General features: G+C 41.4%; 1 protein-coding gene across 10 annotated transcripts in view; it reads left to right on the top strand.

Annotated features, from left to right (window-relative positions):
- The window catches only part of MBNL1 (muscleblind like splicing regulator 1), a 183,918-nt gene extending 161,134 nt beyond the window's left edge, over positions 1-22,784 (top strand). For 3 of the 10 annotated variants that reach the window (XM_088447691.1, XM_088447696.1, XM_088447689.1), the window contains 7 exons: positions 1,060-1,317; positions 3,206-3,259; positions 4,250-4,403; positions 12,242-12,277; positions 13,078-13,172; positions 14,517-14,591; positions 21,259-22,784. In XM_088447691.1, the coding sequence (XP_088303817.1) occupies positions 1,060-1,317; positions 3,206-3,259; positions 4,250-4,403; positions 12,242-12,277; positions 13,078-13,172; positions 14,517-14,573 (654 nt within the window). In that variant the 3' untranslated portion in view covers positions 14,574-14,591; positions 21,259-22,784. The remainder of the gene's footprint in view (positions 1-1,059; positions 1,318-3,205; positions 3,260-4,249; positions 4,404-12,241; positions 12,278-13,077; positions 13,173-14,516; positions 14,592-21,258) is intronic. The other 7 variants (XM_088447698.1, XM_088447693.1, XM_088447697.1 and 4 more) reach the window with 4 other exon arrangements.
- The last annotated feature ends 1,578 nt before the right edge of the window (positions 22,785-24,362 follow it).

The following is a 24,362-nucleotide window of genomic DNA, read 5'->3' as shown; positions in this document are numbered from 1 at the left end:
CTTTGCTACTGAAGTTTACTCAGGCCATAACATGCACCAAATACTTTCTTGTTGGCCCCAAATAAGGTAAAGCAGTTTCCACTTGTTGTGTTTATTTGTCACCAGGAGATTTAATTATTGGAAAATTACTATCGTGAGTTTTGGTTTGAAAAAAAGGGAGTGCACTGGGAAGACTTAGGGGTTTTCTTGTGCCATTACCAACATTCATATAAAAAGCTACTGCATTTATAAAATTTAAATGATCCAGACAGAACTGATGATTCTACAGTAGTCTAAGGGCTCCCTCTTGTGGCCTGATTTGAAACATTAAATTTTTTCATCTTACTGTAATACTGTCTTCAAATTTAGCGCTACATCTAGAGCAGTGGTAGCCAACCCTGGTCCTCAAGAGCTACCAACGGTGCATGTTTTGCAGGTCTCCTCACAGCATCGCAAGTGATATAATTAGCTCCACCTGTGGATCTTTTCAAATGTGTTAGTAATGAATACACCTGTGCACCTGCTAGGTGGTCTGGAAAACGTGAACTGTTGGTAGCTCACGAGGACCGAGGTTGGCTACACCTGATCTAGAGTATCACTTGGTCACTTGCACCAATCAATATAAAATATAAAGGAAGTGCCCACAGAAACAAACATACTGATTCTAAACTATTTAGATGAGCTATGTCTCCTCTGGATATTGTTAGTGGGCCCAATTAAGCAAAGAAGGCAATGCTGTGTTCACACGCAGCCGGCTAATGTTTGCAGTCTGCACATGTGTATAAGATGCAGCGTTCCTTGCTGAATCAGGCCCTGTGTCGGTATGGTTATTTGGAATAAATATTGTATTTTTATGAAAACACTATCAGTGCCATTGATATTCATTCATCTTAGTTCTTCTCTATTCATGAACAGTCCTAGATAATCTCCAGCCGCCTTTAGGGGATAGCGTAGGAGTATGAGAGGACATTCTAACTTTCACCAACATACAATATTCCTAAATTTACTTTAGTAATTCCTGACGCTTGTAATCCCCTGCCCTTGCCTGTTTGCTTATGACCTTTACTGCTGTGTCTATAGGTGTGTCGAGAGTATCAACGTGGCAACTGTAACAGAGGGGAAAATGAATGCCGGTTTGCCCACCCAGCAGAGAGTGCAATGATTGATACCAACGATAACACAGTTACTGTGTGCATGGATTACATCAAAGGAAGATGTTCACGGGAAAAGTGTAAATACTTCCACCCTCCTGCACACTTGCAAGCCAAGATCAAGGCTGCACAATACCAGGTCAACCAAGCTGCAGCTGCTCAGGCAGCAGCCACTGCAGCAGCCATGGTGAGTCTATGCAGTTCCCTCCTACCTGAGACACTGACTACAGTTCTGTACGATTACATGCAGTCAGTGTGCTTCTGTCTTTGTCTCCTATACTGAATAAAAAAGACAAATGCATTAGTTGAAAGAAATAAATTGTTGAGAGAGAAAATGAAAAATGAAACTTTGAGTTAGCCTGTGAACATGCAGCAGCTGTAGTTTCACTTTACAACTGTTTTCCTCCTTGTCTTGTGTGGATAATACCTTTCCGTGTCTTATACGTGCAACACTCTACTGTATAACTCATACTGTCAGCAGCAAGGGCTGTACTGCAGGCCAGCAGCAGAACTTGCTTTGACAGCTTCATTATGTATAACCTATTGAGCTATATAACACTGCAGGAGGAGATGGTGAGTCCGATGCTTTATAATACTAATGTATTATGTCCCCATCTTTATTGACACCCCATAACAGGATTTAGCTAGATATTAACCTCCAAAAAGAAGCTATTTTGATTTCTGGTGTTGCTTCAACTGCCTAATTCTAATTCTGTCTGTTAAGTGTCTTTAGACGACTTCTAAGTAACTTCAGTAATAATACATTACATAGGGGCAACTAAAATGTTTCTTACAGTATTTGCGTTGCTTAGTACTTGACTAGATGTTAAGCGCATGCTGGTCAGGTCATTTTCTGTTCCTCTATGAGGTTGGCTGAGTATGGAATGTACCATACATTCATAACACTTTAAACCCTCACTTAAAACTCCAGGAAAAAGGTTGCTTTAAAGCAAGTTGCAATATGCATTTAGAGATAAGTGAAACTCATTCAAAACTGTTACCCCAGATATTTGCCTCATTCAGCACCTGGCAGTGAAATGTAGCATGTTTGGCAATCAGAATTTTGTATTATGTGTCCCTAGTCTTAAGCCCTGTACACACTGGACGATCTATTTGAATGACATGAACGATAACGATATCTTTGAACGATATATATCGTTAAAATCGTCCAGGCCCGCCGCTTCCGACATTGCTGGGTACACACATCGTCCAGTGTGTACTGTACCCGGCTTTACCCTAATCTCACCACACAGCAGAATGAACTGACCGTCCTCATCTCAGCTGTATGTATAGAATGTAAATTTCACTAAACATGTACAATAGATGTCAGAAAAGAAGAACTAGAAAATTGTAGTTTTGAAACCGCTCCTGGGCTGTTCCTTTGCAAAACCCAGTGCATGCGTAACTGTGCTGCAGTTCACTCCTCTCTATATGCATATATTACATAATCTCTTATACATTAAAGAAGTACTCCTGTATACCAATTTAAATAAACAACTTGTTGAGGGCAGAATGCAAAGTGCACACTTGGTTAATTGGTCCTCCATTGTGCAGAAAAGCATGGTGGTGTTGCAGAAACACGCACACACAATGTATGTAAATACATTGTGTGTATGTAAATACTGCATATATAACATATAAAGCAGTGCATGAATTTAGAAGCATAAATGAAATATAGAAAAGCATGCAAATGTTGACTGTATGTAAATGAGGTTAAATCATTTTGCTGGGTTTATTCCTTTGAAGTTTGCTGCTTAGAATGAAGTATTTTTTTTTTATTTGTCTAACTGCTGTGAATAACCAGCAATTATCAGTCACTGTTTATGTAATGTATGTTAATTATTAGTTACAAGTGGTATCTGACAATAACCAATCAGAGCCATTATTGTGCATGCTTAGTCTTGTTACTTGTTATTTACGGCATTCGGATGATTTGTTTTTTTATTTGTTTTTTTTTCTCACCTACCAAAATATGCACTGCTGCCCCCATGATGCACCTCTGCTTGCTGTTTATGTTAATGCGCTTGAACCCCATTGGCCCATTGCCATCATGTGCTCGCTGCCTGCTATTTAAGACTCAGTCGGCTGTCAAATCACTGAAGCGACCCCTCGAGGCAACCTTTGACCTGGTACTATGACCTTTCACCTTTTAGCTTGGCATGTAGCTTTATTGTACAAACCAGTGTTAAACATACAACCGTAGAATACGTTATATATATATATTATTTTTAGACAGTTTCTGTTGTATGGTCAGGATATACATTGAAAAGCTGCGTGTGGTTTCTTTGTGAAAAAAATAAATATTACAAATATGTAAAAAATAAAAATAAAACTATATACACACAGTAAAATATATAGATATATAACAGTAACCACATTCAGTACTGCCACAGCAGAAACGGTATTTACATAATAGATACCGCAACCAAACTATATGTAAATGTTTGTACTGTATCTGTGTAGTTGGCATGGCTTTATTGCTACTCTTATGTATGTGTAGTTTTAACATTTGTAAGTCAATGTTAACATACCTGCATGCATTGGTACAGTTTGCATGTCTAGATAGGTTTGGGGAAGTGTGGGTATAGATCAGCCTGATCCTACCTTCTCCAGTCATTCTGTAGAGTAACATTTGCTATAATCGTTGACCTTCATGGAGCTAGCAGTGCAGAAATTTCACCCTTAATTAAAATATTTTTTTTCTAGATAAAATAAAACATTGGCCTTGTAACATTGTACCTGCCATGTAGCTCCAAAATGCAGTACTGTTATGGCGAGATTAATGCATAGATATCTTTTTACAAGATACGGATATTATTTAGCTATAATGTCTGTGGCATAAGTGTATTAAGAGGTGCTGTAAACCCTAAGCCAGGGGTCAGCGATCCCCCCCAGGGTCAGGGTTTATCACTTTAGTGCAGTAGACTAGAGTGCCGCTTTGTATGCTTCCGGCTCATTTTCCTCAGACCTGGAGAAGTCTGCGGTGAATCCACTTGCGGTCGGCTGCAGCCCTCTCCAGAGCTGAGAGCATTAATAATGACACGGGTGGTCTGCTCACTTTTTATTTATTTATTTCCCTCATTTCTTTTATGGTTTCTTCAAACTCCTTCGGCATGAAGGGAATTCCTCAGTCTGTACTTCCCCCATTACCAAAGAGGCCTGCACTTGAAAAAACCAATGGTGCCACCGGAATGTTTAATACGGGTTTTTTCCAGTACCAACAGGCTCTTGCCAACATGCAGCTCCAGCAACAGGCAGCCTTTTTCCCTCCAGGTAAGCTCCATGTGAAGGCTTGCTCAATATCTGCACGGAAGAGACTGCATAGTAATACAGTTTTGTCATATTGTCATGTGTAATCCTAGATGTGTGTACGACAGAGAACTCCATTTTTATCATTGTATATTAACATTGTGTTACCCATTTTTAGAGGCAGTAAGAGTTTGAATGGTGATGGGTGAAATGACTGGCGTGGGTGACCTTCTGCTTAAAATGTTTAATAAATGATGAATCCATACATAGTGTCCGTCTGGGACATTAAGGCCCCTCTGGAGAAAAACAACTGGTAGGCACATTAAGTAGTATGAAAGGGACATAGCCAGCTTGCACAGGTTAGACTACGGCTTAAATGCTCTTAAATAAAAATCATACAGTAATATACTGTTTCTCATTTACAGTGAAATATGCAATTAAGTGAATTATTTTTTTTCTCTGAGTAATCAGATGTCACAGATTCATTTATGTAGTATAAATAGTAAAGGGTTTATTTACTAAAGTGCGAGTTTTTAGAAGTGGAGCTGTTGCCCATAGAATCCAATCAGATTCTGCTTAACATTTATCTAGCACCTTCTAGAAAATAATAGCTATAATCTGATTGGTTGCTATTGGTAACATCTCCACTTCTAAAACTGTCACATTAGTAAATATACCCCTAAGTATGTATAACAGACCAGTCTACCCCATCATTATATGACTACTGAATATGGTCTTGCTGAACGCAGATTGCCGATGATCGGGAATCTGCACAGGCGCCTGACCCGTTCTGCGCATGTGCAGAACGGGTCTGCGATCCCGCACGGAGACTGTCAGCAGACTGTCACTGATTGACAGTCTGCTGCCGTTTGTATGCAGGGAGGGGGCAGCAATGGCCTCCGTTTTCTGCCACCGTTGGGGGGGGGGGGGGGGGGAAGCCAGCATCTCATTTGGATGACTGAGATTTCCTGGCTTCTTCCTCTGATGTTCGGCAGATTATCCGGTGCTGCGTTGGACAACACAGCTCGGGTAAGTAATGCAGCAGGAGGCGTGATGCCTCCTGTGCATTACCATATCTGTACAGATAGAATTGCCATTACCATATCTGCACAGACGGTATTGCCATTACCATATCTGCACAGATGGTATTGCCATTACCATATCTGCACAGATGGTATTGCAAAACTGCTTGCGAGTAGCTTTGCAATTCGGTCCAAAGCTGAATCAGGCCCTTAATACGGTAGTGTAATTTCCCTTTTTAACATATTTACTCAGTTGCAGTAGTTCTCAATGTAAGAATGCACGGTAGATCCAAACCTAGTTTATAGATGCAATAAAGGATGTAATAAATTGTCAACTAGTCTCTTACTTAGGGCCCCATTATTTAGTTTAGTATCGCAGTGATACTGATGAATATGCTGTTGGTATTTAACATTAATTACCTAGCCAGCGAGGTTCAGCAACGTCTCCCTCCTCGGTGGCATCCTACTCTCAGCTGCTGGAAGTCTAACGCCAGCGATGGGATTATGTGTCATGCGCATAAGCAACAGTCAGTCTGCGCATGTGCATGACAGTATCACCCGGCGGGGACCTGGCAGTTTCTGGACTTCGCTGAAGGTGGAAAGGCTGCGCTGGGACCCATTCCTGGCAAAGGGGACTTTATCGTTCTCGCCATCTATAGATGGCATAATTGATACAGTGACAAACAGTGGTAATCTTAGTTTATCGCTATATGTTGAATACTGAAAGGCAGACATAACCCCTTTAGTGAGTGCAAAAGGGGTTATGTCTTGTTGTTAAATGGGGCCCTTAGGTAGAGCCATAAACTAATTCTGGGAGAGACAGTAGGAAAGCTATTATTCACCTGCAGAATGTTCTGCATTGAAGCACATGTTAGGGCGGAATCGGTATGGAACTCCGGCTGCCGCATGGCCGGCAGTTCGATTCCCGGCAGCGGCAGCCCGACAGATCAACAGAGCCTGGCAGTGGAAGCCCGACAGCGCTGGAAATCCTGATCGTCCCTAAGTTAAGTATAAATTAACCTAACCCTCCTTAGGGGTGCCTAACCCTAACCTCCCCCCCAAGTGCCAAACCCTAATCCCCCTTCCAAGTGCCTAACCCTAACCTCCCCACGGGGGTGCCTAAACCTGACCCTCCCTTCCCCTAGCCTAACCCTCCCGGGGGGGTGCCTAACCCTAAGTCCTTTAATCAGGATGCTGGGCGCCGGTCTCCCGGCGTCGGGTAAATGACAGGTGTATAGATATAGACACCGGTCATTTATCCCACGCCGGGATAAAGCAGCAGGGAAGCCGGCTGTCGGTATTAAGGCAGCCGGTTTCCCGACTGCATACCGTTAGGGCGAATGGCGGTTACACAGGAGGCAGCAGCATGTCACTCAGAATTCACCAGAAGGTAACTGTACACTCTGATGAGCAGAGGCGGATAGGCAGCTGATCTGGGCGTATGTCACTCCTTGGTGCTTCACGTGCTAAGGGGATAATTTAATAACAAGTGATATTCTTGTTATCACTCGTTACGATTCCTAAATGGTGCTCCAACCAATCAGCTCTTAACTGTCATTTTTCATACACATAACTGTTAGGAGGTGATTGGTTGGAGAACCATTTAAGATTTCTAACGAGTGATAAGAATATCACTCAATATGCCCCTTAGGGCCTCATTTAATAATGAGTGATATTCTTGTTATCACTGCTCCAACCAATCTGCTCCTGTCATTTTACAGGCTGTATTTGAAATTATTTGTAGCGAGTGATAACAAACATATCACTCATTATTAAATGGGGCCTTTTGTGTTTGTCTTGAAAAAAAGCTATCTAGAAAAATGAGTTATTGGAATGATACTCCCTCAGAACATGGCTTCTGCTTTTTATTTATCAACTTCTTGCCTGCACGCTGATAACCTTGTACAATTCACACATCCTATGTCCAGATACATTATATACTCCCCATGTCCAGTCATTATAGTAGTGCACTCCCCATTCCCGGGCATATTACTGTATGTCCAGCCATAGTTCCCTCTATATTATACAGTCATCCTCCACCACACTAGCCAGCCATATGTACACTTATTATGTTGGCTCCCATATTCACCATTCATCTATCCCTCCAATGTCCAAATACATAATACACAAGCAAAAACATTGACACACATATTGGAAGTGCCTTATACTGATACTCTGTTTCTTCTTTATAGCCTGCTGCTGTCATATCACGGCTCTGGCTTCATTTCCATTCATACTTGCACGTTCCTGCAGTAACTGCTTGCTCCTCCAGCAACACATCATTTTTAGGGGGAACGTGGGGTGGGGGGTTACCCTGTCAGTGCAATGACTAGATTACCTGAAAAAGCCCTGAGGCCGCAAGCCGACACTGTTACTAACTACACAATAAGGCATACATACCTACTCTCCCGATTTGTCCGGGAGCCTCCCACGGCTCCCTGAAAAAGTAGGCAAGCCTCCCGCCCCTCCAGTCCCTAGCAATGCATCCCCAAACATCCGCAGCGGTGGGGCTGATGACGCGATTCTCACCGAATCGTGCTCAACAATGCCAGAAATTTCGGCATTGTGTAGCGGGGCGGGGCCAGAATGATGCGCGTACGTGGCTACGCCCCTTAATGTCGTGTAATGTCCCCGGTCACGCTCCTTTTACCACCCCCGCCCCCCTGCTAAGCCGTCCTGGCTGCTCCCTCCCGGAAGGGGCAGCCAGGATATCGGCAAGTATGCAATACAGGGTATATTTACTAAAGTGCAGGTTTTTAGAAGTGTAGATGTTGCCCATAGCAACCAATCAGATTCTACTTAACATTTATCTAGCACCTTCTGGAAGATAATAGCTAGAATATGATTGGTTGGTACTCCACATCTAAAAACCTGCACTTCAGTAAATATACCCCTAACTGTACTGCCTGCCCTAAACCTCTCTCGAATCACTGTTGAGTAAGGATATAGGCCCTCATTCAGACCCACTCGCGAGCGGCTGTCCGCTCGCAAGTGGGTCGATGGTCTGCACTGCGCATGCGCATGACGGAGGGAGCTCCGTCGTGCGCATGCGCGAGACGCGACGAGCGAAGGACTTTCCTTCGCTCGGAGTGTCTCATCAAAGGGGGCGTGCTGTCGATGTTGACTGACAGCACGCCCCCTTTGGTGGGCGTGCCGGGGGCGTGCCTGCCAGACGGAGGCATTCCCAAGGGAACGCCTACCGTCTGAAGCCGGCCCCACTGACATCACTAGTGATGTCAGTGGGCGTGATTTTGGCTCTGATAGAGCCAAAATCACTCCTGGCCTTGCGGTTGAGAAACTCAACCGCAGGCATTTGCTTGCAGTTTCGATGGTCGCGATGGTCAAGTCCATCGCGACCATCATCCTGCACGCTCGTATATGCTGTGGGTGGTGACGCTCCATATTAATGGAGGTGGGCCCTGATTCAGAGCGAGCGCTCTGGTCAGAGCGTCCGGCTCTGAATCAGGGCCATAATCTGTCATCGTCTAATAAAACCATGAAGATGTTTTTAAACATCAATCTGTGCTAAAGCATAAACTGACTATTAGAGGGTTTTCTAGTGTACTGAAAATCTCTCACTCACTCTCCTTTGCATAGCAGAGTGCCATTGGCATTAGGGAGAGGCTAACAGCAATGGGGTGGGGTTAAGCAGATAGAAATTAATTTAAACAAATATTAATTCATGGTGCTAAGAGCACATTCATTTGTTCATATGCAAATGGAAAATACTATAGGTCATAAGGACATGGGCTGTGGCATTACAGTTATACTGACCTACTGACTTGACATGTGAATTGACATTTATTAGCATTACTGCACGGTTATTACATAAAGTATAATCATTGGTGAAAAAGGCAGATGAACAGCTTCCTCCCCATCTCATTTACACGTGCATGTGTGTGCAAGTTATTCTGATGCGTTACAAATTAGTTATCATTTCCATTACCACTTATTTTACTATTTATATACTAATAGTTCAATACAATTATTATTATTATTATCATTTATTTATATAACGCCACAAGTGTTCCGCAGCGCCTTACAAAGTACATAGACAAAAATGTAACCATTGACTTACAATACAATACAATACAGGACATGGATAAACATTGCAATATTAGCAACCTTAAAGCCCGTATGAGCAGCCAAGTGTTAGTTGCCCTAGTGGGGAGTAAGACATAAATTAAATTACAGTAGGGAGAAGCACAAGAGGGTAGAGGGCCCTGCTCGAAAGAGCTTACATTCTTTAAGGGAGGGGAAGACAAACAGGAGTGACACAGAATGGGGTGGGCGGGGAGAAAGGAAGATGTAGCAGCAAGTTAGGATGAGAGCTGGAAGGCTTTAATGAAGTAGTGGGCCTTGAGAGCTCGTTTGAAAGATTGTAGAGAGGTGCAGAGTCTGATAGGGAGAGGGAGGGAGTTCCAAAGGTGAGGAGCAGCACGGGCAAAATCTTGGAGGCGGGAGTGGGAGGAAGTAATCAATTGGCATGAAAGGCGGCGTGTATTAAGTGAACGAAGAGGGCGGCTAGAAGAGTGAAGGGAGATGAGATCAGAGATGTAAATGGGAGAGGAATGGGTGAGGGCTTTGTAATATTTCCTTATGCACCCATCAGTGAAGTATAATGCTTATTATACACAGAGCGGTATTGCAGTAGCTGACAATGGATTATCAGATTTGTAGTTTGTCAGCAGACGTATATAGGGTTCAATACCCTGCATTAATAGCATGAAGATCATTTCTAGAGCAGTGAAAACGAGATTTGCTATTAAATGGAGAATCTAGTTTATTCACTTCCTATAATACAGGCAATCATTTTAAATTCATTTAATACCCACATACATTTGGACATCTGCACACAGAGTAGTAAGTTGATGGTTTTTGGGCTAACTGTTGGAGGTGTTATGTATATATGTCTATAAATCTGTATATCTACACTCAGCAGAAGACTACTGAACCTAATATAAGCTCATATAACCACCAGTACAGGCATCACCCAGAATAATGCTGTAGTTCCCTTTTGTTTATTCTGCTGGGTCGGTGCTGTCTCCATCTAGTAGTCTCCCACGTACGTGATTCTGACAGGTGGAGCTGTTGTCTGTGTCCCATCCCTCTGTACTTCTCAGCCCATGTTAACTACACAATGGGTTCTGACAACAGCCATGTCTCTGTCTTGCATGTTCAGGTTATGGGGCAGAAGAATGGGACCTTATGAGAATTTACAGAAATGGTAGATTAGATTAACAAGGAGCAAAAGTGTGTAGAACACTAGATTTAACCTAGTTTAATTTTTTGGGTAGAGTTATTTTTAAAAATGTATATGTAACTCCCATTGCTTAAAATACAGAAGTTGGTTGTCCAATTTAGAATCTTCTTTATCCGAATATATTCTGAAAGCACGATTGCCCCTGAACATAGTAACCACTTTACTGGTATAATTGAGAGAGTACATTTTATAGCTCCTTTACTGGTCCAGACACAATTACACTCCTGTATTCCATGTGTACTTAATCTACTGGGATTCAACTTTAACATGAACTTAGGGCCTGATTCAGAGATGTACGTTCATTCGATGATGACCGTACATCTTCGATGGGTAGGGGTCTGCGTCTGCACAGGGCCCGTTTTGCATATGTACTGAATGGGTCATGTGATTATGTTCGCAGTCCCCCCCTGAATCCCCCCCAAGCCGCAGCATGGTTGATGTGATACAGTTTTGGGGGGCAGCTGGTCCCTGTTCCCGGAAACAGGAGCGTGTAACCCTAGTTTTCTGGGAGGGATGAGGTCAGGGTCTGCGTCAGGGGATGCAGATTCCTGGCGTCTGAAGTGGCCAGCCCCAGGTCAGGCTGAAGGAAGCTTCAGCTCCCGCAGCCTGACCAAAGGAGCGTTGGTCGCGATGTGGCAGCATGGGGGTGTCTGACACCTCCTTCTGCATTTGCAATAGGATGGACGGAATTGCAAAGTTACTTGGGTGCGCCTCTGTCATTCCGTCCATCTTTGAATTAGTGTATAAAAGTCTTGCTATGCTTCCTTTACGGTATATTGTACAAATATAATATAGAACGCGCTTGTTTCATTTATTAGTTCACATGCAGCGGATTCCAAACTCTTGATAAATAAACATTTTGAATTTCATGTAAAGAATATAGGGGTAGATCTACTAAGCCTTTGAGAGAGATAAAGTACCAACCAATTAGATCTTAACTGTCATTTTTCAAACACAGCCTATAATGTGACAGGAGCTGATTGGTTAGTACTTTATCTCCAAGGCTTAGTACATCTCCTCCAAAGGAAGCTACTAATCTTATCCCTTATAATTATAGTAAAAATAGGTTATTAAAAATCAATTGTAAAGTGATATTACGTAAGTCCTATAATCAGCAAGGAGTAATGCTAAGTACACCAGCTAGGGATACAGAGGCACTAGGCTATATGAGGTTTGGGAGTCATTCACTGGTTAATAAAATGTAACAGATCATCAAAGTCATTCTAGGAAAGGGCAGTGTTTATATAAGTAATGGAGTGCCAAAAAGTTCTATCACATATTGCAACCTACAGTGTACCAGTGTGTAAATGTCACTGTTATTAAGTACATATTGTCTTGCAACACTAACAAATGAGATGATCAGTAACCTAGTTTACCCTTTGTACCTCTGCTCCACAAATATCCTAATCACCCACCGTGCTCCTCTGTGATTTCAGAATGCTCACTGTTTTATGCCTTAACAACAATTTTCTTTCTTGTTTAAATTATATTTTTTTCCTAATAACATTGTGTGATGGGTTGTTTTTAATTCTTTTCCCTTTTCAATCCACCTTCCTGTTGCAATGCATGATGGGCAGGCTCAATATTGTGCATGACACCCGCTGCAAATGTTGGTAGGTGCCAGCTTTGTTTCTTAATTATATTACATTCCTAATGATCTTTTATTCTTGCACTCAAAATCCATGACTAGTACCGTGTATCTAGGCTGTGCTGTCCCACTAATTTTACTGAAAACAATATGATTATTTGATCAAATACCTAGGCTGTGATTTGAAAATTACTGCTTAGAATGTGACATCATTTGCTGCCTAATATGTGGATTTTGACTGTTGTTAGTTTGTATTAGAACTTAGAAGTCAGCTAAAAGTTCTGTCATTTTTATTATTCTTCTAAATTCGTATATGCCCTTCATGTGAATAAAAATCAGATTTAGAAGCAAATGGAACTATTTAAAGTGTACCAATCAACCTAAATTCAGGGGCGAAAGTCATTTTGTGGGCAGGGCCAGTTGACTTGACTCATTGATGTCACTTGCTCCCTGTGAAACGATAGGCTGCTATTTAATGACCATTGTTTCAGCCTATGGTTGCCTTTACTATACGTATGTGACAGGTACACTTTAAATAAAGTGGGTCAGAATCATATAAATGAAGCTTTGTGTGTGATAAATACCTTGTTTTGATGGTAACAAACATTTTCCCTTTTTTTTCTCTTTCATCCCATCCTTTTCCTCTTTTTCCCTGGAATGCTGACCTGCTTTTGCACTTGATTGCATGCCACTCGCTGGTGATGTTACGCCACGTGGCTTCACGCTGCAATAAATCCCATGCCAAATTGTTCTGCCACCTGTTGCTATGGTTCCCCCTCTGCTACACTCTCCTGTATGTCTGCTTATGTGATTTCACTCGGAAAGTTCCCATGGTGCACGGTACAGCGCCGGCTACTGTGTCTGCAGCCGCAACATCTGCCACAAGTGTTCCCTTCGCTGCAACAGCCGCAGCCAACCAGGTTTGCTCATTTACAGCTTACATTCTTATGAACAACTCTAAATCAGTGCTTTGTAATAACACTCTGTGTTCACCTTACCTCCTGTTGGCATACTGATTATTCCTCGCAGCATGTTTCAGCTTGTGAAAATATTTTATTGAAACGGCAGCGTAACGGCTTGTTTAATGTAATATAAGACATTTTTCAGTCAAAAGAATGTGCAAAAAAATATTTCACTGCTTTGCAGTGACCATGGTGGGTAATGGGGACAGTTGAAATGAGTCAAACAGAAGTATACACCCTGTGCTGCTATTTGCTAACTTGCTATGAAATATTTACAGTGTGTGTCATGCCCAATAGTTATCATAAGTTGATCAGGCACCGTGAAGACCCTAGACTTTATCTGGCCTACCACTTTCCCGCCAAAGTCCCGGGTCTGACCCGGGATTTGGAACAGAGTTCCAAACCATGCCGGCGCTTAGAGATGACATCATCTCCTTGCATCTGATGTAACTGGAACCGGGTGGAGCCGTTTCCATTGACAAGAATCCTGGGTTGTTGCGCGTTCATGTGCAATAATTTGGGATTTTATCAGTATGAGGCTTCACTGATGAAGCTTGTCCATCTGTGTGACCAAGTTGAACATTAATCTTTTCTGTAGATGTCTTGTTTTGTTTTTTTACTTTACAAAATTTGATAACAGCCATTCCAGAGGTCACCTGTAGTATACTTCAATGAGATTACTTTTGGACAACCTCCTTATTCGGTTATCCATTGTGGTGGATTTATTCCATCCAATACTTTTGTAGTTGAGTCAGCGTAAGTTGATTTATGACCTGGTCTTTGATTTCCACTTGCAACAAACTTTAGAAGACGGCAGAAGTGAGATAAATTTATTTAAAAAAAAAAAAATCAATGCACATACAAAAAATTTATAGACAACTGTGTCCTATCTTCAGCTGAATCTCTAGTATGGGCTTGTCAGAAGACTGAAATGACCCCAAAAACATTTCAAAGTACCTTTTCTGCAAATCATATCTATTCTTGAGTTCCCTGGTTACACAATCCTAGTTAGTACTCAATGATGACTTTTGTGTCTGACCAACAAAGGGGTCTCTTTCCAATAGCCGCTACACACGTAATCTGTAATGTATCGCTCTCTTGGCATCCTGTGCTGCTACTGTCACTCATTTAGAGTTGTTAAGCAATTTTAACACCAGTTTGCTACTATAGCATTTACTTTAGTTTCACAATGTACTTATTGCTTCATATTCAGAAGTCAAGTGCTTTTGTTGTGTTGTTTAGAAGCAGCTGATTTTTGGCTGCAAATATTTTCAATTCATTGTAAACATGTTTTACCTACAGATACCCATAATATCTGCAGATCATCTGAGTAGTCACAAGTATGTTACACAGCTCTAGAGATCGTGTCCCAATGCAGTAAGTTGCTTCTGTGTTTTCAAATTTCAGATGCTTTAATGTGTTTTTGAAATAATTACCAGTCTTCTGGGGTATAGTGCACTAAATGATAGGAGTATTTCAGGGACAAATTCATTTGCAATAGTCACTCAATAGGGTATTATAATTTGGAATTATTTATAACATAATAAACCTCCAGAGTGAATTACATTGGAACGTATGGTTTATACCCTCTCCAAGATAATGGGCAGAGTCAATTACCCGCGGGTGGTACAGCGTGTTCTCTTCTTCCATATAAATTGCTGAAAGCTTTCAGCTAGAGACCCGCAATCAATCTGTGAGCACTCCTGAGGCAGCACTAAGGACCTCATTCAGAGTCGGTCGTACACCACCAATGTTCGCTAAACTGCGCATGCATAAAATTCGCAAAGCGCGTGCGCAAACTAGCTATTACGAGCAGAAATTGCTCTCTTCTTGAACACAGCCAGGTCGTTAGTTTGAGTGACAGGATGAGGCGTTTGTGGGTGGTAACAGGGGAAGGTGCTTGTGAACGGGGGAGTGGAGATCCGAACGCAGGCATGCTTGACTATGCAAACTGCGTTTTATGGGAGTGCATAGTTAACTAAGTAGTGTCATGGCACATGTGATATGGGAGGTTTTTACACTGACTAGATCATAGTGCTTAAGAGAGGGTATGGTCATCCTTAAGCTCTAGGAGCAGCTCCGATGGTCTCGATTAATCCTTATATGCCCGGAGATGACGTGTAATGCGAACGAGAAGGGGGCATATTTTTAGTCTTATGGCCGCATCCTCCCCTCGCTCGTCCAGCTAACGATCCCATCTTAACGACGCAACTTGTGAGCGCTTCATTTGCATATCTGGCCCCTTTTACCTTACGACCGTGCGGCCGCAACGACCGACTCTGAATGAGGTCCAAAATGTGGATTTCTGCTTGCATACAGTCTTCTAGAGTTGTTATAATGGCCTAAAAGCTATATTGCATATGGTCCCAGTGCCCTGTGTGTACAGATGTGTCCTTTTTGTGTCTCTTTTTGATGAAAACACGCCCAAGTCGTAATGTGAAGTGTCTAGGACCCAACAGGAAACTGTGCTGATTAATTTGATACAGTATGTGACACTTGATATCTTTGTGCGACTGAGTCTCTGAATCTGTATATGAAGTGCTACAATGTAGCCGCCGCAGCTTTTTCATTCCAAGTTCCATTGTGCCTCATATACAGACTCAGGTACACACAGATATACAAGTGTCGCATATCAAATTACTCAGCACAGTGCATCCTAGTCACATTGCATTGCCAATTAGATGCAGCTTGTTCATGCCAGGCAAGTCGCAAGCTGCATGGTGTATTGAGGCTAGAGGTATGAGGACCCATCTGTATGTACAAAGAAAATACTACTTACTCCTCATACAAATGGAGAAGACTTTAAGGGCCTGATTCAGAGCCGGACGCAATTAGCGCTTGCTCGTCCCGAAAATAGGGGTGGCTGTTCAAATGAACCGTTCGCTCTTTGCGGTCTGTTCACGCCTCTATGTCTGAACGAGCGAACAAAACTTGCGGTCGTTTTTTGGAAAACTACGCCCCTGGCCGCTCGCATCCTACGTAATGTCCGCTATTTATTAGATTAATCGAGTACATCGACCAGCGTATGAACTGCTCGCTATTCTTGTGGTTGGTTTTTCCTACCTCAATCTTGCGAGCAGTTCTGGCTATAAAATAGCCCAGTGACGTGGTCAATGACGCTGCTTTGTTAATTACGCACACCCATAAAACGCCTGTTTTGACCTTTAAGCACGCCTGCGTTCTGATCTCCACTCCCCGTTTTCAAGCACCTTCCCCTGTTACCACCCACAAACGCCTCTTTCTGTCACTCAAATTATCAGGCATTCGCTATTTTGCGAGCACATGAATTTCGACCGCACTGACTGGTTCGCACATACGTATAATGATCCGTACGCATGCGCAGTTGGGCAAACATCGCTCGGAACGAACGAGCGGCCGCTTACGAGCAGCTCTGAATCAGGCCCTAAGTGGGTACACACTGGACGATGTGTCCCCGGATGATATGAAGGTTCGTCATATCGTACCGCGGGTACACATTGGAGCGATGTAATGAACCTCGGAACAATCCCTCGTTCCTTTCTTCATTAACATGGCATGGAGCCGCAAGCGATATTGTCAGGTTTGATGTGGAGCACATCAAACCTGACGACATTGCATGCGATCTCGGGAACGGGCATATCGTGCATACACACTACATGATATGTTGTTAATATTGAACCAATATGACCAAATCGTAATGACATCGTCTCAGTGTGTACCCAGCTTAAGCTGCACCATTTGATGTGATGTGCCTGGGTGTGGATTGGGAGCTGTGAGATTTAGGAACGGTGAGGCTGACCTCATTGGCGCTTATGTATAGTGCACTGCTGCTCTGTGTGCAAATTAGTGAGCATGTTGGTACCTTTACTATTTAGTATAGTGATGCACTAAGTTCTCTTTTTTTATTGTATTAAAGTATTATATGATTTGACAATGCACATGTCATGAATAAATGCCCTCTTACTCTAATATACTCAGCAGTATATAAGATATGCCTGTTGTTAATACACCACTTATTTTGAATATTTACTTTTTTTTATTCACTTTATTTTCCTGCAATCGTTTTCCTGCTAATGGTTGTAGCATAGGAAGTAGGCAAGGAATCAGTAGGCATCTGGTAGTGTAACAAATGATGGCACCTGTCACATTATGAAAGGGTAGTTACAGGCTCTCATTTTAGTTCCAACACAAGAATATATTTCTATTTAACAGTAAAGGGGTAGATTTATCTATTACCCGTAAAAGGGAACCAATCAGATGCTAGCTGCCATTTTCTAGAATGTTCTAAATAAATGATAGCTAGAATCTGATTGGATGCTAGTGTGTCATATTTAAGGGCAAGATGTCCTTTCTTTTATGCAAACAATACAGGACACAGGTGCATAAAGTGTAATCACCTTTTTTAACACATGATTTTAGATTTTATGGCCGACCTGTTTTATACAGTGCCATAAACGTTTGGCTGCAGTGCCCCATGTGTTATAACCAGACATCCTATACACATTATTGGAACTTCTAAGCCTAATTAATGAGTTATATCATTATGAAGTCTTACATTAGAGTGGATACAGTTGGGTGTGGAGACAATGTTAGAGCAGCAGTTCATTGCTTCATCAACTCCACCATCTTCACATCGGAATAACAGGAGAGAGGGGATGCAGCTGATCACCTGCTAGGGAATCCTTACTGATGATTCCATGTACCAAAACATTGCTTCTTCTGCTTGCTGAAAGAACAGCTACGGTAATCAGAGTTACTAAAATCCTAAGCCATTTCTACCTGGCTGCCCAGAAGTTCACTGTGGATGACAAGTTAAAAGAATTTATTGTTAGTAGTAAATAGCTGCATACAGTATGTTGTTGTCACTAGTAACAGTAACAGCCTTGGTCAGCAGATGGTAACTTTACCATCTCAGAGGGCAAGAGGCATGGGCATTGACTCAGCAGCATGCATCACACGGTTGTTTGGGACTGTGTTGTGAATAGTTCCTCCCCTCCTATAGCCAGCATTCTCTCTATCAGTATCAGTGTGCATGCATCACAGTGCAGTAGCATCTGTCAATAACATGATTGCATTGCCTGGACATAAATTAATATATTGATTACAATTTCTATATCCAGGAAATGGCTTTGGTATATTTCAGTTATAGTGTTAATGGCCTACTTTTCCATTGTAATTTATGTCCTTTTTAATACTATAAATAACTGCATATCCTGCCATGTCAGGTACATGACATGCACACTGAATAATGGGCTATAGAATCTATTACATACACACATACACATGTACTGTCTAATGTAGATAAGAGATGAGCAGTTCGGACTTTCTCGGTTATGTTCGGATATCAAAAACGGCATACTATTGGCTATCCGGCTGTCATGTGTTTTGGATAGCCAATAAGATAAATCTGAACTTTCGCTAGTTTGGCAAAAGAACCGAGTAATACTGAACCGCTCATTGGTGCACTGAGGAGTACGAGGTTCCTTCTAATATTCCTTTTTTGTTACAATAAGGGATAATTATTTTTTGTAATGCACAATGTTTAATTTGAAACAAGCAGGTGACATATCCAAATCCAGGTGGGTTTATTTATATATTCCAACACAGTAAATGTTCAAAATGAGAATATGATACAAGCAACATCTCCATTCTTTTATATACAGTTCAACAGTACATACAGGGATGATATCACAATCCACCTACATAAGGATATATTTTCATGTTTCATCACATCTATCTCTATGGTGCCATCATTTTCACAAATGTCCATGAACTCTGTTTACCCACAAACTTCAGATTCCAATGTTATGTTGACTACTAGAGTTGACAATGATGCATGTACTACAGAGGTGTCTTCATAAATCTAGCATCAATACGCCATGCGCCACGAGACACCTGGCGTGCGTTGGAGGCCTTAGCTGCAATGTGAGGCGACTAAGACACTACCAGAAGACTGCACTGATTCATTCGATATGTGACACTTGTATAGCTGTGTGCGACTGGGTCTGTTAATGGGGCACAACAGAACTTGGCATGGAACAGCAGCGGCCGCTGCATCGTAGCACTTTGTATACAGATTCAGACTCAGTCGCACACAGATATACAAGTGCCGCATACCACAATAAGCAGTGCAGTCTCCTGGTGCATCTGATTGTGACTAAGACACATTTTCAGGTGAAAAAGATGCAAAAAAGACATTTGGCGCAAGCATTGTCATACTGGACCTGGCATGCCGGGAGTGACTGCAGCAACAATATATGAGGACACATCTGTATATAGGGAAAGTACCTTATGTATTACAGTATGTTGTGCTGTAAAGAGCAAAAATCAAACAAACAGTGTGTCATAGGAAAGCATGTGTGTTTTCTTTAGCAAATGTTTACTGCTAAAATATCTTACACACAGGCACTTTCCCTGCTCCCTAGGTACATGTAGTCCGAGCTACATTAGGGATGGCCATATCCCATCGATTTATAGCAACCATTGATGGTGGAGATCCAATGGTTTTTGCCATCTATGGCATAGAGGCAACAATTCCTCTACACAGGGGGCACAGAACTTAGCCCTGCCCAGCTCAGTCCTGCCCCCTTTAAGGGATTGACCTGCTGCCCATTGTGTCACAAAGCAGGTATGTCCATCTATGGGTCAAACTATTGATGGGTCCATGCCATCGACGCTAAGCACCAATGGCATCATCGATGGAGACTATAGATGGTTAACCCTCCGATGGCCATCCCTAAGCTATATCCATGCACTGATACTGCAGAAGATAGTCATCTTCCTGTTGGGCCTGATGCAGAGTTGAATCCAATGCTTTGCATACATTGAAAAAACATGCATCTATTCACACATATGCCGAGTTGTATGTATCTTTATAAGCAGATCACCCCTATACATACGCTTGGTATCATACTCATCATCATCATTACCAGCCTATATTTGGTGTAAAGATGCTTCCAGCTCTCAATAGCACGCAATTCCGTCAACATACCCTCTCTGAATTTTGCCAGTGTACAAGCACGCCATTACAGCCCAGTTACTTCCCTTTAGTCCCATGTGGAGTTGTGACTGAAATACGTAGGAGTCTACATAGCTCATGCTTGCGAACGCTTGTTTCTGGAGCATGAACAGTGCGCTAAAATCCAGGATACACTCCTCAATCTGGCATACACTCAACTCAGCATCAGCCCCAGAGTTTGATAATATATTATCAGTTATCTGATAATGGAAGAATGGATTATGAATAAGGCTCTCTTTAAAATGAGCAATCCAGAAAAGAGAGTTAAATGGTTCATTTGATGAGGACTGACGGATTCCATTCACAATCTGCAGGATTTGTCCTAGCAAGTTAAATGTCTAAAGCTGGGTACACACTGATAAATATATTGGCCGTTCCAGTGAACAGGAGATATATCCATAGTGCATATGTCTGTGAATGACGTTGTTCACAGACATATGTAATCAGCCCTGCAGCACAGCAGATGGCAGATATACCTGAAAGTTGACCGCCAATCGCCCGTACACATGCTGCAGGGACCCGCCGATGAGTGACAGTTCAACTGCTTGGGCAAATTTAAATGCCCGCCCAGTTGTATCATCAAGCCTGGCACATCGGGCAGACGATTGGTAAGTGTGTATGGACTCGTCATATAGGTCGCCGGTTCGGCCTAGTGTAAACCCAGATTAACAGTATTATTTACAGATTGTTTATTTTAGAGGGAAGAGTGGCTACAGTATGAATATGCTGTGTATGCACACGTTGTGCAATTATTCAAATTTATTGTTTAGACCATAACACTTCATTCAATTATTATAATGTAGGATACCTACAGTAAAAGTGAACAACAATAATGTTTCCTCTTTATGGATAAAATTATTCCATATGTTTTTTTTAATTATGGCAGATATATAAAATGAAAGTGTAAAATGAACCCAAAAGGGTTTGCGTGAAGTACAGTATCGCGGTTGAAAATATCTGGGCTCCACAAATATAACATTGATAATATAAATGTAATTGATCATATGGTTAACATCAACACTATGTATAATTTCTGTTTTCCCATAGATCATACTAAGGAGAAAAGGACAGTGAACTTGAAGAAAAATACAGGCCAAGGCCATTAGCCATAGTATGCATACAGTACAAACAAGAGACTGAAAGTTTCCCACAGTGCATGCTGAACAATGCCAAGATCAACATGGATTCCCATCACACACATTACAATATATAATTTGTACATTTTATTGATATTTGTGCTAAAGTAATATTACTACTATAAGTAGAAAACATCCTGTTTTCTTCAAAAAGCAAATTGCATACATACGTCACCTGTCCATCTTGTGTACTGGTTTCTTCTCGCATTGAAAATTCAGACTATGTTATAAACATCTATCTCAAATGTGTTGGTACGTCTTTAGACCAAGATTATGAGTTTTTTCTTTCAAGGTTTACAAATAACAAAAGGTGCACCTTGTATTTAAAAATTGCCATTGTAGCTGAGAGTATGCATGCAAAGTAGTTTTATAAGGATAATATTTTTCTTGTTATAGATTGTAAGAGGTGGCAAGAGGTCTGACACAGATGAATGTGCCAAGCAAACCACAGCTGTGTATGTTTTTAAAGCACATTAAGGCTTTAAGTATGGTATTACTAAATGTTCTCATGAAGTGCCATTGACTGTGCATCATTATAGAGTATTATTGCAACAGTGTTATTATTATTATTTGTTTTCTAATTTTTGTGCCATTATGAGTCAGCCAAAGGCCCTATTGGATTTTCAAAGCCAAAGTTCTCACAGAAATTAGCTATACCTAAGATTCCTAGATGACATCACTAGAAATGGCATTTTCTTTTATGTGGTATTAAACAATGTACCAGAGATAACAAAGAATATCCCAGTGTGTAGATGACATGCATTGTGTTGTGGAGCCTTTATATAGCATAGCATTTAAACTATTTAAATGTGGTCATCTAGCAGAAGCTAAGACAAAGGTTCCTGTCAGAAGCAAAATATTGCCAAAATCAAGCAGAACGTACTATTTTCACATTATTCCACTCCTTATTATGGAGTGATCCCAGCTATGTACAATTTCTTAAACAGCAGTACTCTGTGCTTCATTATTATGAAACACTGGTGTTTGCAGTGGTAAAATGACCGCCTGCTCACCGGTTACTGTGTTTTCCATGTTGGCCTAACATTTGTGCAGCACACACTGCCTTGTTTTTTCAAAATGTTTTAATTTGCACAATTTCCCCATATTTTTAGAAAGATGTTTTGTGGTAATGTCCATGCTGTGGGGATTGAATACAACCAACTTTATTGCAACAAAGCTGTCACTGGCAGTGTAGTAATGGCTGTATACAGCATGCATCGTACTACAAATCCAGAATCTTGCTGGTCCCTGACTTGTAACTTGCAATTAAAGCTCAGACACTTTAGCACGTCCTGTCCCTTCCCTGAAACACAGACATGCCTACGCACAAATATTTCAGAACTGAATTATTCCTAAGAAGAAAATGGATGAAGTGATAGGTCAAATCTTAAACTGGCCACACATCTAAAGATTATCTGTCCAACCAGCCAACTAGTTGATCGGTTGGAATGAAAATCTGGTAAGGTATGAAAGCAAATAACAATCAGCAATTTGCACCCAAACGCTGGAAAATGGACAAAAACTGTTGTTTGAACAAATTGTTTCGATCAAACATTTAACAAACTTGTCTGATGACCATTTTCATCTGTTTTCTGGCATTTAGGAGCAAATTGCTGATGATCAGTTACTCCCATACGTTACCAGATTTTCATTCCAACCAATCAACAAGTTGGCTGGTTGGATCTAAGTTGGTCTAGTATGTGGCCAGCTTAAGTGTCCTATGTCAAAAACAAAAGTATTTACACATATACAGTACTTTTCCTATTTTACTACTGATACTCATGTTTATGCAGTAAAAATACATTAAATACATGTTTGTGGTTTCATTTCTATTATTAGTGCAGTGACAATAACCAATTTTCATTTCCCGAAACTCGTATCTGGTAGCAGTTAGTAAACTGCTGAGAGGTGCTCAGAGAGTAGCTGGCTGCTGTACATCAGGAAAGTATGTCAGATTAAACAAAATAACTTTTCTCTTTTAATGCTTTGGTCATATCACCGAAACATTGATTGAAAATAAAAAATTTTATGAGAATAGTATGTTTTGTAGTCTTAAATTGAAAATAGGGCAGTGTCATGTACTGAATGATTAAAGAAATAAAATGTTGCGTTTTTTCGCATCTGGAATCACTATTTTTGCAAGTGTTGTTGTCTTTACTGGAGCCTCTCACTTGCATTAGGTCACACTTTGTGATATATTCTTTCTTTACTCAATTAGCCGGACGGCTGTGCATAATCCTAGCAGCATGTATATAATAATACGGGATTGGTCATAATACCGACAGTCGGGATGCCAGTGATCAGAATGCCGGCACCGGAATCCCGTCACCAGTCAATCCTGGCGCTGGCGTCCCGACGATAAGTACTGGGGTTAGGGGGAGGGTTAGGATTAGGCACTAAGGAGGGGGGGGTTAGGTTTCGGCATCGGGGAGGGTGGGGTAGGGAGAGGGGGAGGGTTAGGATAATGACCGACAGGTGTCGGTTTCCGAACCCTGTCGGGATGCCGGCGTCGTGATTCTTACTGTCAGGATCCTCAGAGCCAGCATCCTGTACGCAACCCAATAATACAATTGCCTGTTGTTTACAGCACAGATAAAAGTCACAAGTCTTTGAGACCAAGTAACAAAAGATACAGTAATAAAAAAAACACAATAACTAATAAAAAAATTGCAGTCCTTTGTGTAAAATTATATCTACACAGAGTAAAAAATAACTATGCACTCTTTAGATCTATATTTACATGTAGAACCATGAGATTTCTTGCTTCATTATTAGTGCTTTGCAGTGGAACATTACTACTGTACGTTATAATCAAGTAAATGTCCACAGTTAATCTACATTATATTAGCGAAGTGTAATATATGGACCTTGCCTGGGTAGCCACCTCTGCTGCAAATTGAAAGGGCCAAAGTTTGGTATTTACCTTCTCATCACTCTTTAATGGTATTCCAAAATATTCTGTTTATGAATGTTTTTACTTATTACCCTTCCTATGTGTACACTTTCAAAATTGCA

This window comes from Taudactylus pleione, unplaced genomic scaffold, assembly GCF_031769625.1.
Source record: "Taudactylus pleione unplaced genomic scaffold, aTauple2 ptg000436l, whole genome shotgun sequence".
NCBI lineage: Eukaryota > Metazoa > Chordata > Amphibia > Anura > Myobatrachidae > Taudactylus > Taudactylus pleione.
Note: the sequence above shows the minus strand (reverse complement) of the source record. Positions and strands in the feature narration are given on the sequence as shown.